Source organism: Larimichthys crocea, chromosome XXI (assembly GCF_000972845.2).
Source record: "Larimichthys crocea isolate SSNF chromosome XXI, L_crocea_2.0, whole genome shotgun sequence".
In the NCBI taxonomy this organism is placed as follows: Eukaryota; Metazoa; Chordata; class Actinopteri; family Sciaenidae; genus Larimichthys; species Larimichthys crocea.
This window is the reverse complement of record NC_040031.1, coordinates 4981080-4993875: the sequence shown is the minus strand read 5'-3', so window position 1 is coordinate 4993875 and position 12796 is coordinate 4981080. Positions and strand designations below refer to the sequence as shown.

The 12796-nt window shown below is 39.9% G+C and overlaps 1 protein-coding gene across 1 annotated transcript; it reads right to left on the bottom strand.

Annotated features, from left to right (window-relative positions):
* Positions 1-4368: 4368 nt before the first annotated feature.
* Positions 4369-12486, bottom strand: uri1 (URI1 prefoldin like chaperone). The gene is made up of 11 exons (XM_010736888.3): positions 12088-12486; positions 11099-11133; positions 8502-8580; positions 8205-8340; positions 6948-7039; positions 6797-6860; positions 6474-6666; positions 6147-6384; positions 5899-6050; positions 5556-5796; positions 4369-5158 (listed from the first exon to the last, which is right to left on the bottom strand). Exons 1-11 carry the CDS (start codon positions 12157-12159, stop codon positions 4970-4972), a joined length of 1491 nt encoding a protein of 496 aa, XP_010735190.2. The 5' UTR covers positions 12160-12486; the 3' UTR covers positions 4369-4969.
* Positions 12487-12796: the final 310 nt, after the last annotated feature.

The window sequence follows — 12796 nt, the reverse complement described above, 5'->3', positions numbered from 1 at the left end:
GCCGCTTCCTTATTAAACAAACAAACAAACACTTCAAAAACCTCTTGAGCGGGCTCGCCAGACGAAGGCGTCAGTACGCTTTGCACTGTAGTATTTCCAGATGAAGAAAGAGGTAATGAAATCTTATAAAAATTACTCGGGATACTTCGACATGTCCCGAAGCCGTATGTCTCCCTCATCTGGCCGCTGGTGTGTAAGTGTAACAGACTGGCACCGTGCGTAAAATGTGCACTGCCGTGCTCAGGACGCAGACCTCATCAATCCTTCTCCTGAGGATGCTTGCATTTGGAAGTATCATGTGGTATTATGCATGTCAAATTTAGTAAGGTGATTACCTGCAAGACAAGTACTTTTATATTCTTTGAAAAGTTCTGTGGAAGGATAGTGGATTCGCCTGGAACAATGTCGTGCTCGTTCTTTATATAAATATGCATATTAGTAAACAGGCTGATCCTGTGTGTTGTGCTCACCCTTATGTCTCTTTCTTTACCTACCCCAACTGTTTGTTGACATGATAGGGGAAGAAATAATGATTTAATCTCGGTGATTTAGCAATTTAGTTGGTAAATGTCTCTATTAAGGATGCTTATGAAATCAGTGAATGCATTCCAAACATAGCCCTCTATGAGAAGACATCATCAAAAGTATTAAAATGAAAGGAAAACACACACACACACACACACACACACACACACACAAAGGACGCCTACACAGCAACAGGTCCTTGGTTTTGGTGTTGTGGTGAAGGTTTGCTGTGGTTACCATTACAATGTAGAAGCAGGTGTTTTTTGTAAGGCTTTATTTTCTATTAAGCAGCCAACCTATTTTTTAAAGGTAGTATTATAATGATTTAAGTTGAAACTAATGGTTATTTTTATAATTTTCCCAATTAATCAGTTAATTGTTTGGTCATAAAATAGTGGAAAAAAGCAGCTAATCCTCATATCTAAGAAGCTAAAAATCAGACAGCATTTGACATATTTGACTGTAAGGATTAGGTAATTATCAACAAATAAAATTTAAAAAAATTGCAGATTCATTTTTTTGTCTATGGTCTGATTATTTCAGCTGTAATGATGATTATGTTATATAGTTGTTGTCCACACATCTAAGTGATCTTTTGATGAGTGAATTTTTATTCTTCCACCAAACAGACAGACACACCAAACGCAAAGCAGAGCTAAAAACCTAAAATCATAGTGACATTATGAAGTAGTCTGAGCTGAACTGTGAGTTACTCTGAGGATGGAAACAGCAGTGTGATGATCAAAGTGTCATGAAACTGCGGAGCTGTGACATCACCGTGGATCACCTGAACATTTGTTTCTCTCCTGTGATTTTCACCTGAGGTTCATTAGTGGAATAAGCGAGGAACGGAAAAGCAGTTCCCCTTATAGGCCGTGAGTGTAAATGATGTAGGTACGAGACACTTTGTGGCTGAATCTCTAATATCTTATGTTCAAATAGCAGTGAGGCAGATATGCCGGCTGCTGTTTAATCCATTCCTCTGACATTTGGAGCTAAGTGCAACTCTTCCTCTCCTCCTCTCAGGCCCGAGCACCTGTCTGGAAAACAATACCTACTTGAATCCTTCATCACACAACTCTTAAAATCCCTCTTAATCCTTGAAATGTAGATCTCGAGTGTGTTACATAGTTTGTATGCTAGATTTCTTTGTAATGTAGTTCTACTATGTTCCAGCATATACCTTCACAGCTTAACCTACATAAGTCCATTGATCCGTGTCTCACCAACACAACGCTAGCGTGTTAAGCATTGCCTAATCTGTCTCATGCTACCTGGATTTTCATATTGGAGAAATAATCCTGATGAAGGGGAGGGGGGGTGGAGGGCAGAGTCACCTCAGGACCTGTTTAAAAGCTTCTTATCAGAGACCTGCACTCCCACCATTTAACTAAAAGGGGAGTGATAGCCTTTCAACTCACAAGCCGCAGCTTTAATTAAAGCTGCTTGTGGGGGGAGATGACGTACAGGGTTGTGTATGAGTTGCCCCACTAAAAAAAATCTAAACTACATCAAACAATGCAGCTCAGTCCAGAGTGATGGTCTTTTCATATTCACTGTTAAAGAAGACACAAATGTCTTCATCTGGTTCTAAACATATTAATCTGGGTTTTAAGTGATTATTTTAAGTAACTCCAAACATTCACAGAACACAGAGCAAACCAGGTCAGAAAAAAAGAATCATTAATTAAACTAAGCATTATATAAATACATAAATAAATAAAAAACACTAATGTCGACTTTGAGGGGATATTTAAAAACGTCTTTCTTAACATTAGATTTGTGTTTTACATCTATTAGATTGAATTAAGTCATCATAATCATACCAGCATTAAACACTTAAACACTTATTTGCTGAAGTATTTCTATTTCTCCTACTTTCTACTGCTCCTCTGCTAGATTTTAGAGGAAAATACAGTACTTTATATTTCACTGCTACAATTACTTTTTAAATTTTTTTTTTACATGAAAAACATATAATATAATATATAAAGATTAGACCACTGACTTTTAAACCCTTTTGGTGTATGATCCCTTACAAAAAATCAGTGTCTCACACATTGATGCAAGTTTGCTACTTGCTTGCTACCGAAGCAGGAATTTGTGTAAGTCAATATGCACAACTTTACCTAATACCACACAGTGTTGAGGTTATTACTATTGGGATACTAGATCAAATTATATAATCTCAGTGGTTCAGTTGGTAAATGCATCTGTTATGATGCTTATGAATGCTTGAAATATCTAATATATTTTTACCCTCCTTACCTTCCTACCATTCTTACTTCATATCATTGGATACAGTCCAAACACAGTCCTCTCTGAGAAATTCTTAGACATCATCAAAAGTGTAGAAATGAAGAAAGAAAAACAGCATAAAGGACGTGTATACAGCAACAGGTCCTTGGTTTTGGTCTTATATGGTAATATGGTAAAAACATGATATAATGTAGAGAAGACATCACCTGTCTGAGTCTTTTTCAACAGGTCCCCTTTTATGGAATCTATGAATAATTGAATATGTGAAGTAAATCTCACTTAATTAAGCTGAATAATGCATGTTGTACACATCATTGTATTTCATCATTTTCAAATGTACTGTATTTTTGTTTATGTATTGCAGAATATAATGTGACTTTGTTGGTACAAGTAAATCAGGAAAATTGTGTTTTTTTATTGTTAAACATGTTGACTCTCCAGCTTGACCTGGAGACGCGTCCTGTCAGAGTATATAGGCGTTGAGAATGGGAGAGAATTGGCTGGTTTTGGTTTTGTTTTTTTGCGTGCTATGTGATGAGCAGCACCCTAACTTTTTTTTTTGTTACATGTTAATTTTTGGTGACTGATAATAAAAATCAACCTGCACACCGGGGCAACATGATAGTTTGTCTGCTTTGCTACCCTGCACCTATTTTGTGCTTCGTCTTTTTATTTTTTGTTTACTATTGGGACACTGGATCAAAACAACTCTTCCTTTTGGGTGGATTTCCACCCATTGGTACTGGGTATGTATTGACCCAATGGGGGTCAGTTTTATAGTATAGTATAGTATTTGTATAGTATTGTACTGGTACTACTTCTTTCCACCACTGCCCATAACACTTCTCCCATTTTTAAAAATCCATGTATCATTTCAAAACTATGTCACCCAAGAGCTCAAACCTTTACGTTTTTCACCTCAGTCAGGGATGTCATGGTATTTCCCCATTATCCACACAATGAATCATGCAGCAGTTTTATGTACGTTTTATATCTTATGCTTTTCCTGAGCTCACCGCCAGCAACCACGAACTGTAGCCTTCTAAATCAGACTTCCTTCCTGGCCCTTAACAGTTAAATTTGGTTTTTGGACTCATGCTAAAACGTGATTTGTTGTCCGAGCTGTTGCCTTGAAAATCCCTTCTCTCTCATTACAGCTGGTGTTTGATTGAACTTACTAACTGGACAAGGCGTTTTGTGTTCAGTTTGCTTTACAGCCAAGATGAAATGTTATTGCTCGATACAAAGTTTGGCTCCAATAAGCAGAGATGGTGCTTTACTCAGCTCTTCAAATTTTAATGCACAACAGGAAATTCCAAGTTCCAAGAGTACCAATGATTCATAAAAAAGCATATTAGCTCAGCCTGTGTCGAGTAGTAATAGCAGTTTAAAGACAATTTACACCATGTATCAGGGACAAACGTGTTACTATTACACATCATTACTATGCAGTGTAGTAACAATTTGAGAGAGTCTTTCCAAACTGTTTCTGACTAAAATACAGAACATCTGCCCTTTTGTGGAAGATAAATGAAACAATACAGAACAAGATATTGTCTTTTAAGAAGAAAGAAGAAACAAGACTAGTAGCCAAAATCTTTTATTTTCCTTTTAGCTATCATCAATATTCTTTTTTTATCTTTACATAAAGCTTGTCACAAAGAAATACATACATTCATTAGGTACGTCAAGAGAAGCTAGCGGGCACCTGATCGGTTTAATAATCAATACTTGAAAAAACAAAACAAAACAAGGCAACTCATCGCAAATGACAAAGCCTAGAGTCTTACCTAAACTGGCAACAGCATGGCTCAACAGAAAAGCAGAAGACAGGTAAGCTTGTGGCAGACAGCAATCTGTTTAAAGAGGCCCCACAGGAAGACGGACAATTGTTAAGTGCCATTTATACTGTGGGAGAAGATAAGCTTTCACCAGGTTGACTGTTAAAAACGTTTGTTACACATAAAGCTGATTTTTTAAATGTTGCTACTGTGCTTTTTCTCGCTGAACAGTCGTACTCAATGACAGAAACCGTGTATGGTTAAAAGTGAAAGAAGAAGAAAAGAGATTAAAAGAGAGGATGGTGTGTGGTTTTGTCCAGTTCATCAGTTTAGTCAGAAAACAAAGGCTTAAAAAAACAACAAAAGAAAAAACAAGACCGTATTAGTTATCTGCTCGATAACAGTCACTTCTGCTGCAACCTGGCAGCTTTAAACTTCGACACCCTTTTCGGGGCTTGCTCGGGCGGGGGGGCGTCAGGCGCCACCTCCTCCTGTTTCCTCTCCAGTATGGTCGGCAGAGCTGGTGGAACGATGGTCAGATGAGGGACAGCTGAAGGCATCGGGTCCTTTTCTACCACTGTACCTGAAAAAGCCTGCAGAAGAGAGGAAAAGAGAGGGAGAGAGACTAAGAGAGGTATTTTGTGACTGACTTTTACATCACTGAAACTAAACTTATGTTAAAAGGTTTAATCTACAAAAGAGCTTATCCTGTTTTAATGCCGCATTCATATTGCCTCTTGTGACTGACATTTAACGATCATTCAACCACAGCTCCCGTATTAACTTAAAGAGGCTGCTGTGGGAGTTTTGTTATGTTCTCATTAAGGGATCTGAGGTGCAACGGTGTAATTTTCATAAGCCGTTTCATAATATAGGTATATTGCAGATTCCTTCACACTGCAATCGTGACTAAAGACTATACAGCGAAACGTGACTGAGATCTGTTGAGGAGGTAAAACGAAAACTAAAAGACAACCATGTGTTGTTTACCTCAAACCTGTTGGCGGGGTGCAGTGGGATCGCTGTGGGACTGTCCTCTTCCGTAATGCCGTCACTGGTGTCGCTGTGCGTCGCTTCGTCATGGCTGAAGCTGCGTCCGATCATCCGACGCTCTTCGAAGTCTGCAGCGCTGCTCTCGCTCGTGTCGCTGCACACACTGTTCTCTCGGCTGCGTGACTTCAGGATGGACTTCCTGGGGATGAGTTCCCCGTTCTTCACGTCCACAAACAACCTGACGACCACAACAGACCTCATAATACCTGGCCATCCTAGAAAGTTTTTTTGTGGAATATTGTGATGTTTCAATGATTTAATTTTACTGTGTTGTTTTTACCTGTATATGTCTGCTGGCGTTGTGATTTTGTGAAGTTCGTGATGGGAGTGTCCATTATTGTGGCCGTTTTTCTTTTTCCTCTTCGAGTGTTCCTTCTGCTCTTTCCTCTCGCTGAACTTCAATGTGGTGTTTTTTCCTGTGTTTATCCTCACCTGAAGCCAAATTCAGAGACGGGGGTGAAGAGAATGTTAACATATGCATAACTTTTAAATGCATAAAAGTTAAGTCTGGTTATTTATCACTCTGACCTTCTTAGGTTCAACTGTATGAGAGAAAAAAATGGTGGGCAAAGAGCTGCCTTCCTCTTCCTCATCGTCTTCTTCCTCTTTCCTGTCTATGCTGGTTGACGCTTTACTGTGAGGCACGGAAGTCCAGCTGGGCTTCAGACTCAGCCCGTTTACTGGAGTTGCAGCGTCTCCATCCTTCTCTTCTTCTGAGGAAAGGGATGATGTGTCCTCACCGTTCATGTCTGCATTATCAGATAATCTGGAGAAAAAATGTTTTAATTGTTTGAGTGGTTAGAACATCCGAAACGATTAAGGCAACTAAGAAAACACAGTGAGTGTGTTAATTACCTATCCTGCTCATCTTGTAGCTCCTCAAGTTTCTCAAGCTCGTCTAATCGAGCCCACAACTCCTCCTCTGTCAGGATGCCTTTTCTGCTTTCTTCATCTCTGCCCTCTCCTTCATTCTCCTCATCCTCTCTTAAATCCAACACGGCATCCAACTTGGGCTTTGAATTTGGTTTGTGGGCTATTCTTTGTTTTCCTGTTAAAGCAGACAAGAACTTTTCTCAGTTTAAATGTCACTGAGTTGTGTGTTGAATTAAAGAATGCCCTTCTCATCAGCAAAAATAGTAAAAGTAAAATGAGGGCCGAAGAAAAGCTGAAAATGATACCTTTGGAGACAGCAGTGTCATTGTTCCCAGCCTCTTCCCTAATGTCAACATAGTCACTTTTATTCTAAAAGAGAAACAAAGTCAATATATTTCCCCAATTTGTTTTACACAACGTTTTATCTGTGAGACAACTTGTAGTGATGCAACGTACGGCTGTCATGGTTTCCAAATTCTTCGCAAACCCAACTCTGGCTTCAAAGTTTTTCATCGTCTTTGTCAGATCTTCTAGTTCGCTCTTTACATCTGCAAAAAAAACAAGACGTATCATCACCAAAACGTGCATTCAGAGAGTTGGAGGCACACTGAGGAGTGTGTGCAAAAACTGGCTGCAGGCTAACAGAGATTTAAGCAAAAGGTTTAATAGAACGATGACAACAAGCCACTAAAGAGTTAAAATCCTGAACAAGTTGGGGGGAAAAAATTGAAAAATGATGACACAAACAGTTCATAATATCTTCTGCCCTGAATACTACTCCGGATCATTAAATCTTGACAACAATTAAGCCCTTTTACTAATAGCAGCAGAGGGCCCTTGTTTCCATGGCGATTGGGAGCCCCTCCAGTCGGTGCATCAACTGGAAGTGAAGAAAGGTCAAACACAGAAGGCCTGACAACTCAGCCGCTGTCTGACACATTTCAGCTAGCTATGTTTGTATTACAGCACTTAGCTCTGTAATAGCGGGGTGGGCAGGGTCAGGAGATAGAGGGAGAGAGGGGGGGAGGAGGAGGAATGGAGGGGCGGGCAGACGGTTGCGGATGGACTGTGGCAGCACATTTCTGCTTCACTAAACACTCTAATAATGTTCACATCAGAGATCGTTACTTGGGCCCATTTGACTCGATATGAGATTTTCAGACCTAGAATGAGCAGCAGGGCAAACAATTTGAAAGTATGGCTTCATACAAAGGCACGTCAGAATAAACACATTTTATTTTCTTCAAAAAAAAAGGGTTCTTTCCCTTGATCAAATGATAAATGTTGCATTTAAAGGACTTGTTTTCACCACAGGAGAGCAATCTCAAGACGGCAGCGAATGAGTGTTGCAAAAAAAAAAAAAGAAAAAAAAAAAAGTGCCTTGCAGCTTGCAGCGCTTTTAACCACATGTGAAATAAAGTACCCTGTGTGTGTCATGAAAATCGTGCATGCTCCAGCATCTCAGCACAGTCATTAGACGCAGCAACAGTTCACTACACATACCCCTTAAATAGACCAAACTCTGCAGGCATCTAAAAATCTAGTGGTAAATCACGGCTCAGCTAAAAAGGAAATTTGTCACTCCGGTGATTCTTCAGTGCTCAGACGAGCCGTCTACGCTTGATGCAGCAACACCCTCTGCTGGATGATGAAGAGCAGTGTAAGAGTGAATGTGTTAAAATGACAATGCCGTCTTTTTGAGAGAGGACTCACATTTCATCCTGTGGTTGACAATTTTCTGAGCCTGCTTGGCGGAGCACTTCGCGAACCAGTTGTCACCCAGCAACGCTGTGATCTCATTGGTGTGCACCAGCTTCCCCGGCATGAAGGCCAAAGGGCCGAATGGCACCTGTTTACGGCACAGTGGATGGAAAAAAATGGCAGAGTGTGGACATGAACGTCAGAGAAAAGAAGAGAATATTGAAGGTCGGCTCCTGCTAAGTTAGACATCAACCCAGCTCCAGTCACTAGTAAATGATAAATGTGGTGCACAACAAGAATTGCACTCACCATGATGTCATAAGTCAGTTGGTCTGGAAGAGTTTGAAGTCGTTCATTCAAGGCTTCATAGTCACCTGACACCTTCTTCCTGCAAAAAGCATGGATTCACGGTGATGTTAGGCCAACGACTAACAAATTAATTTAAAGCCACAGCTCTTGTCTGAAAGCCATTGTTGCCCCAAATTAGTTTGTTTGTTTTGTTTTGGAAGGTTAAGCAGAACAATGGGAGGCAAATAACAGCTACAGAGTAATGAGGAAGTGATGGCTTGGGTCCAGTCGAATAGTTCATTTTGTTTAGGAAGGTAAGTATTTATGCAGCTGCCATGATAAGAGAGGGAGCATGTACATACGTGATATAAAAACTTAGATCATGATCATGTTCTGTGTTGCTGACACACAGATGTCTTCAAGTTTCTTGTCTACCGTTGTGAAAATCTTTCTCACGTTGTTGCAAAATGTTGTTAATGACAGGACAGGCCTTTACGTTATTCTAACCATTGGAATGAATATATTAACATGAATATTATTCCATGTGCTGGCCACACAACTGTGACGTATGCTCCATTGTCCATGCAGATTATCATGGACGTTACAGTTTATTATTAATCATCTATCTTGCCCTTCTTTCCTCTGTAAAAGTCAAAACACCAGTTTGTATAGTCTGTAAGTGTAACATATCTAGGAAGTTCATTTGCTGCTTATTCCCTTTGCAACATAGCACAAAGTATGTTGTAGCCAAATTAAGGCAAAGTGCTTCAACATAAAAAAAAAAACAATCAAAAAATTCTGCATTGGTCACTCTATTGTGATCTGCTGGAAAAGCTAGCACTTTTATGGAAATTGCAGTTTTCAGTCAGTGACTGTTACCATAATGTCAAGCTACAGCTGCAGGAGGAAGTTTTGTTTTTATTTTAATAAGACTGTTGACTTAAGAGTTAATGTATATGCTTTGAATAAACATACACACAGTTTTTAGTTGCATTTTCTTTTGAAGTCACCAATTAATTTACTTGCATCGGGGGCCTCACACACCCACACAGATGTGTTCAGTTATTCTGCCTAATTAGTCCTCTGTTTAGATTAGAAAGGCAGGTGAGGATTACATGAGGTCACTAGATTCAATGTCATCCAATAAAAAGCAAATTTGCCCCCCTAGCAAAACTAACAGGAGAGTCAGAGAGATGTCAAGCGCAGTTTGTACACACCCACACAATCCTGAGACGAGCTCTAATGAGACAAATAAGTGAAATCACCTCCGTGGGTGTGCCGGGGCTGGGTACAGCCATCAAATATTGACAATAAGGCTGCTAAAATTGATTGAAATGATGGTTTGCTCAGAATTAAGATATTTCCTACTTTATGATCTTATGTACTTAAGTATTGTTTGTTCTTAAACTGCCTTCATTTCCACATATTTAACAAAACTGGGATCCAATCTACTGCTTTACTACTTCTGCTCCCGATAGCAGCACACTGCTTGCAGTCAATGAAAATGAACTCTAATGGAGTTACACCACCGTGAAGCCTCTACGCAGTCACCGGTGTTTCCACTTTATCCACCTGATTAGTACTCTTTGTCAGGACTCTGTGTGCACTCACTCTCCTGTTAGCTTTGTTACATGTCCCAAATGTTTTTATTTATTTATTTTTATATAAAGTCACACACAGGGATAGATAATAAAATTGATGATGGCTGAATTAATTTTCTGGGTTCTGGTATTGCACATGCTGGCTCACTGACACATAACTAGAACAGAGCCATCATTAATGTTATTAGTGACACCTGTGTGACAAAATGTCTGCTGTGGAAAAAGGTCTGGTGGCACATCGAGTTTGACGTCATGCGAGTACCACCGTAGCTTTGCACCAATTACAGCCTGAGCACAGGTCTTATGTAGTGGAATAGAGTACAACTTAATTGTCCAAAAAAAAGTTGGAAGACTGTCTAATGAGCTGCTACATGGACCAAAGACAATCAGACAGAACAACTAAAAGCCACTGTGAGGCTGTACAAGGCCTTTAAAGTCCCCTTTGTGCTGAAAATGCCCCTTCTTGCTACTGCAACTGTGTTCGGGGAATCAGGAATAAAACGGGCTAATTGCGGCACACTGGAAACAAACGCCTGTGATTGGTTAAGGAGTGTCTAATTTGTTGAATTTGACCAGAGTTGGCACTCTAAATGCAAAGCATCAATATTGCACAGAATCATGCTTGATTAACCGTGGAAGCCGAACTCGTGGTGGTTATTATTTTATCAGAAAATAAATTATGCAATTCTAAACATGGAGCTATGACAACTGTGTCTGGACTGAATTGGCTACATTCATAGAAGTGGATCAGTCTGAGACAAGTAAGTGGAGAGCCATATAAATTTTGGCTGAAGAGTTAGAGAGAGATTGTGCAGAACAAGACTTGGCTTAAACATTGACAAACATAAAGAAGAAGCTTTGGAATCACTCCGAGGAAAAGGCTGTCGTAGAACTTGTGTTGACCTGCTGATTTCCACCGCTTTATGTGACAAAGATTTTTTGACAGATGACTCTTTGAAACAAGTGACAAACTAAAAGAACCGTTGAAACAGTGCATGGGAGATTGTTAATGCTTACCAGTGCAGAACCCGACTTTCACAGTCTTTCACCACCTGTTTTTAGGACAAATCAGTTCAATGTGAATCACGTAGAACATCGCAATCATGCAACTTTAGTCTTGTGTCGAGGATTTAAAACAGAGCAAATGTGATCATTGTCACGAGCACATTGTCGATTCAGAAACATTTTCTGATCCATGCAAACACAAAAAACATCTTGTCCAAGTTTAAAAGAACAATGCTCCAGGAAGCAGGAGAGGAAGACAAACACACGTTCAAAGATGGTCAGGACATCTGCAGGAGCACTGTGATATAGGGGAAACCAATTTTCGTTTCATCCCATGTTTACATGTGTTGTATTGACAAATAAAACTCCTTGAATCCTTGAATATATGGTGGTACATACAGCTTATGTAAACAAACCTGGTTGCAATCTGCACACAACAATGAGAAAAACTGATATAATTCCAATATGAAATAGTGGACGTAAAGTGAGTGCAGTTTAAATACAAACAAACCTAGATCATGTGGGACTTCCTGCCTGAACATCTGGGTGGAGGGGCTGCGTTAACATGGGATACTTAGCATACTAGCTAACCTACCTATCGTCAGCAAGCTTGTCGATAGTTTAAAAAAAGGTTAAGAGCCAGTTCCCTAAAGTCTAAAGGCCAGCAAACAAGAGAAACTACCAGAATGAGCGCAGACATGCGGGGAAACGAAACTAAAAACAAACCCGCAGGCAACTTTTGCTTAACGAGAGAACTTGAAACATGTGAGTGACTGCAGGGCAGAGGAAGCTTCTGGAAAACTCACAACTTACTAATGTAACGCATGGGCTGGTACATTTAATGCACACACGTCTAGACTGGATGTAAAAAAAAAGCACTTCAGTGGATCTAGTTGTGCTTCAAAGACCTTTACTGGTCCACCGCGTGGCCAGGAGCTGGCTGTGGTTTGGCTATCGTTAGTCAGTAGCCAGCAGCTCAGTGTTTGAACTCGGGGCTTTACCTTCTCGTGTTCCTCTCGGAGCCTGACAACTCCGTCGAGATGGTCTATGTTCACTTGACCCTTTTCAGCCATTGTCAACCCAAGTGCACAACAGGAATACGTAGTGTTTTTTTTTCGTGACCCCAAAACAAAGCTCAGGGGTTGTTGTGAGTCCTAAAGAAGTGTTTATGAATGCAGCAGCAGCGATTCCTGAGACCCGTTCTGCTCGTATTCATCAAAGAGGCAGTGATAGTTATCCTCACTTTCGGAAGTGATACCATCTCACACGCTCATTTCAAGATTTCTGCATGGTTTTTCCAAAAATATCCACGGATTTGATATTCCCAAGATTAGCGAATATTCCTGGTTCACTCTGGCTGCGACATGCACCCTCCGTCCGACGGTCAAACGTCAGCAACAACGCCGGAAGTACCGGTCGAAATGTTCAAAATAAAAGACGTCATGGCTACGTCTTTTTTTTCAAAGATAGGCAGATATATAAACATGTAATTAAACCGGTAGATTAAAAAACGACACTAAATTACTCCATTACAAATACAGCGTTTGCATTCAAACGTTTAGTTAACTAACATAATTGCGCGGATTAATCTTCTTAATAGGAATTTAAGGATTTTTGAACATTTACCAACTTTACATTGACAGTCACAATATGAGGAAAAAGAGTACCTAAAGTTACTCAGCAAAATGTACTAAAATTGTAAAGGTAAAG

What these genes read in the sequence shown, in the direction of transcription:
- uri1 (XM_010736888.3), bottom strand. Translation starts at nt 12,159, where the DNA reads ATGGCTGAAAAGGGTCAAGTGAACATAGACCATCTCGACGGAGTTGTC. An exon ending in CTACAAGATGAGCAGGATAG is followed by an intron (nt 6,385 to 6,473) that starts GTAATTAACACA and finishes TTTTTTCTCCAG; the next exon opens with ATTATCTGATAATGCAGACA. An exon ending in ATACAGTTGAACCTAAGAAG is followed by an intron (nt 6,051 to 6,146) that starts GTCAGAGTGATA and finishes ATTTGGCTTCAG; the next exon opens with GTGAGGATAAACACAGGAAA.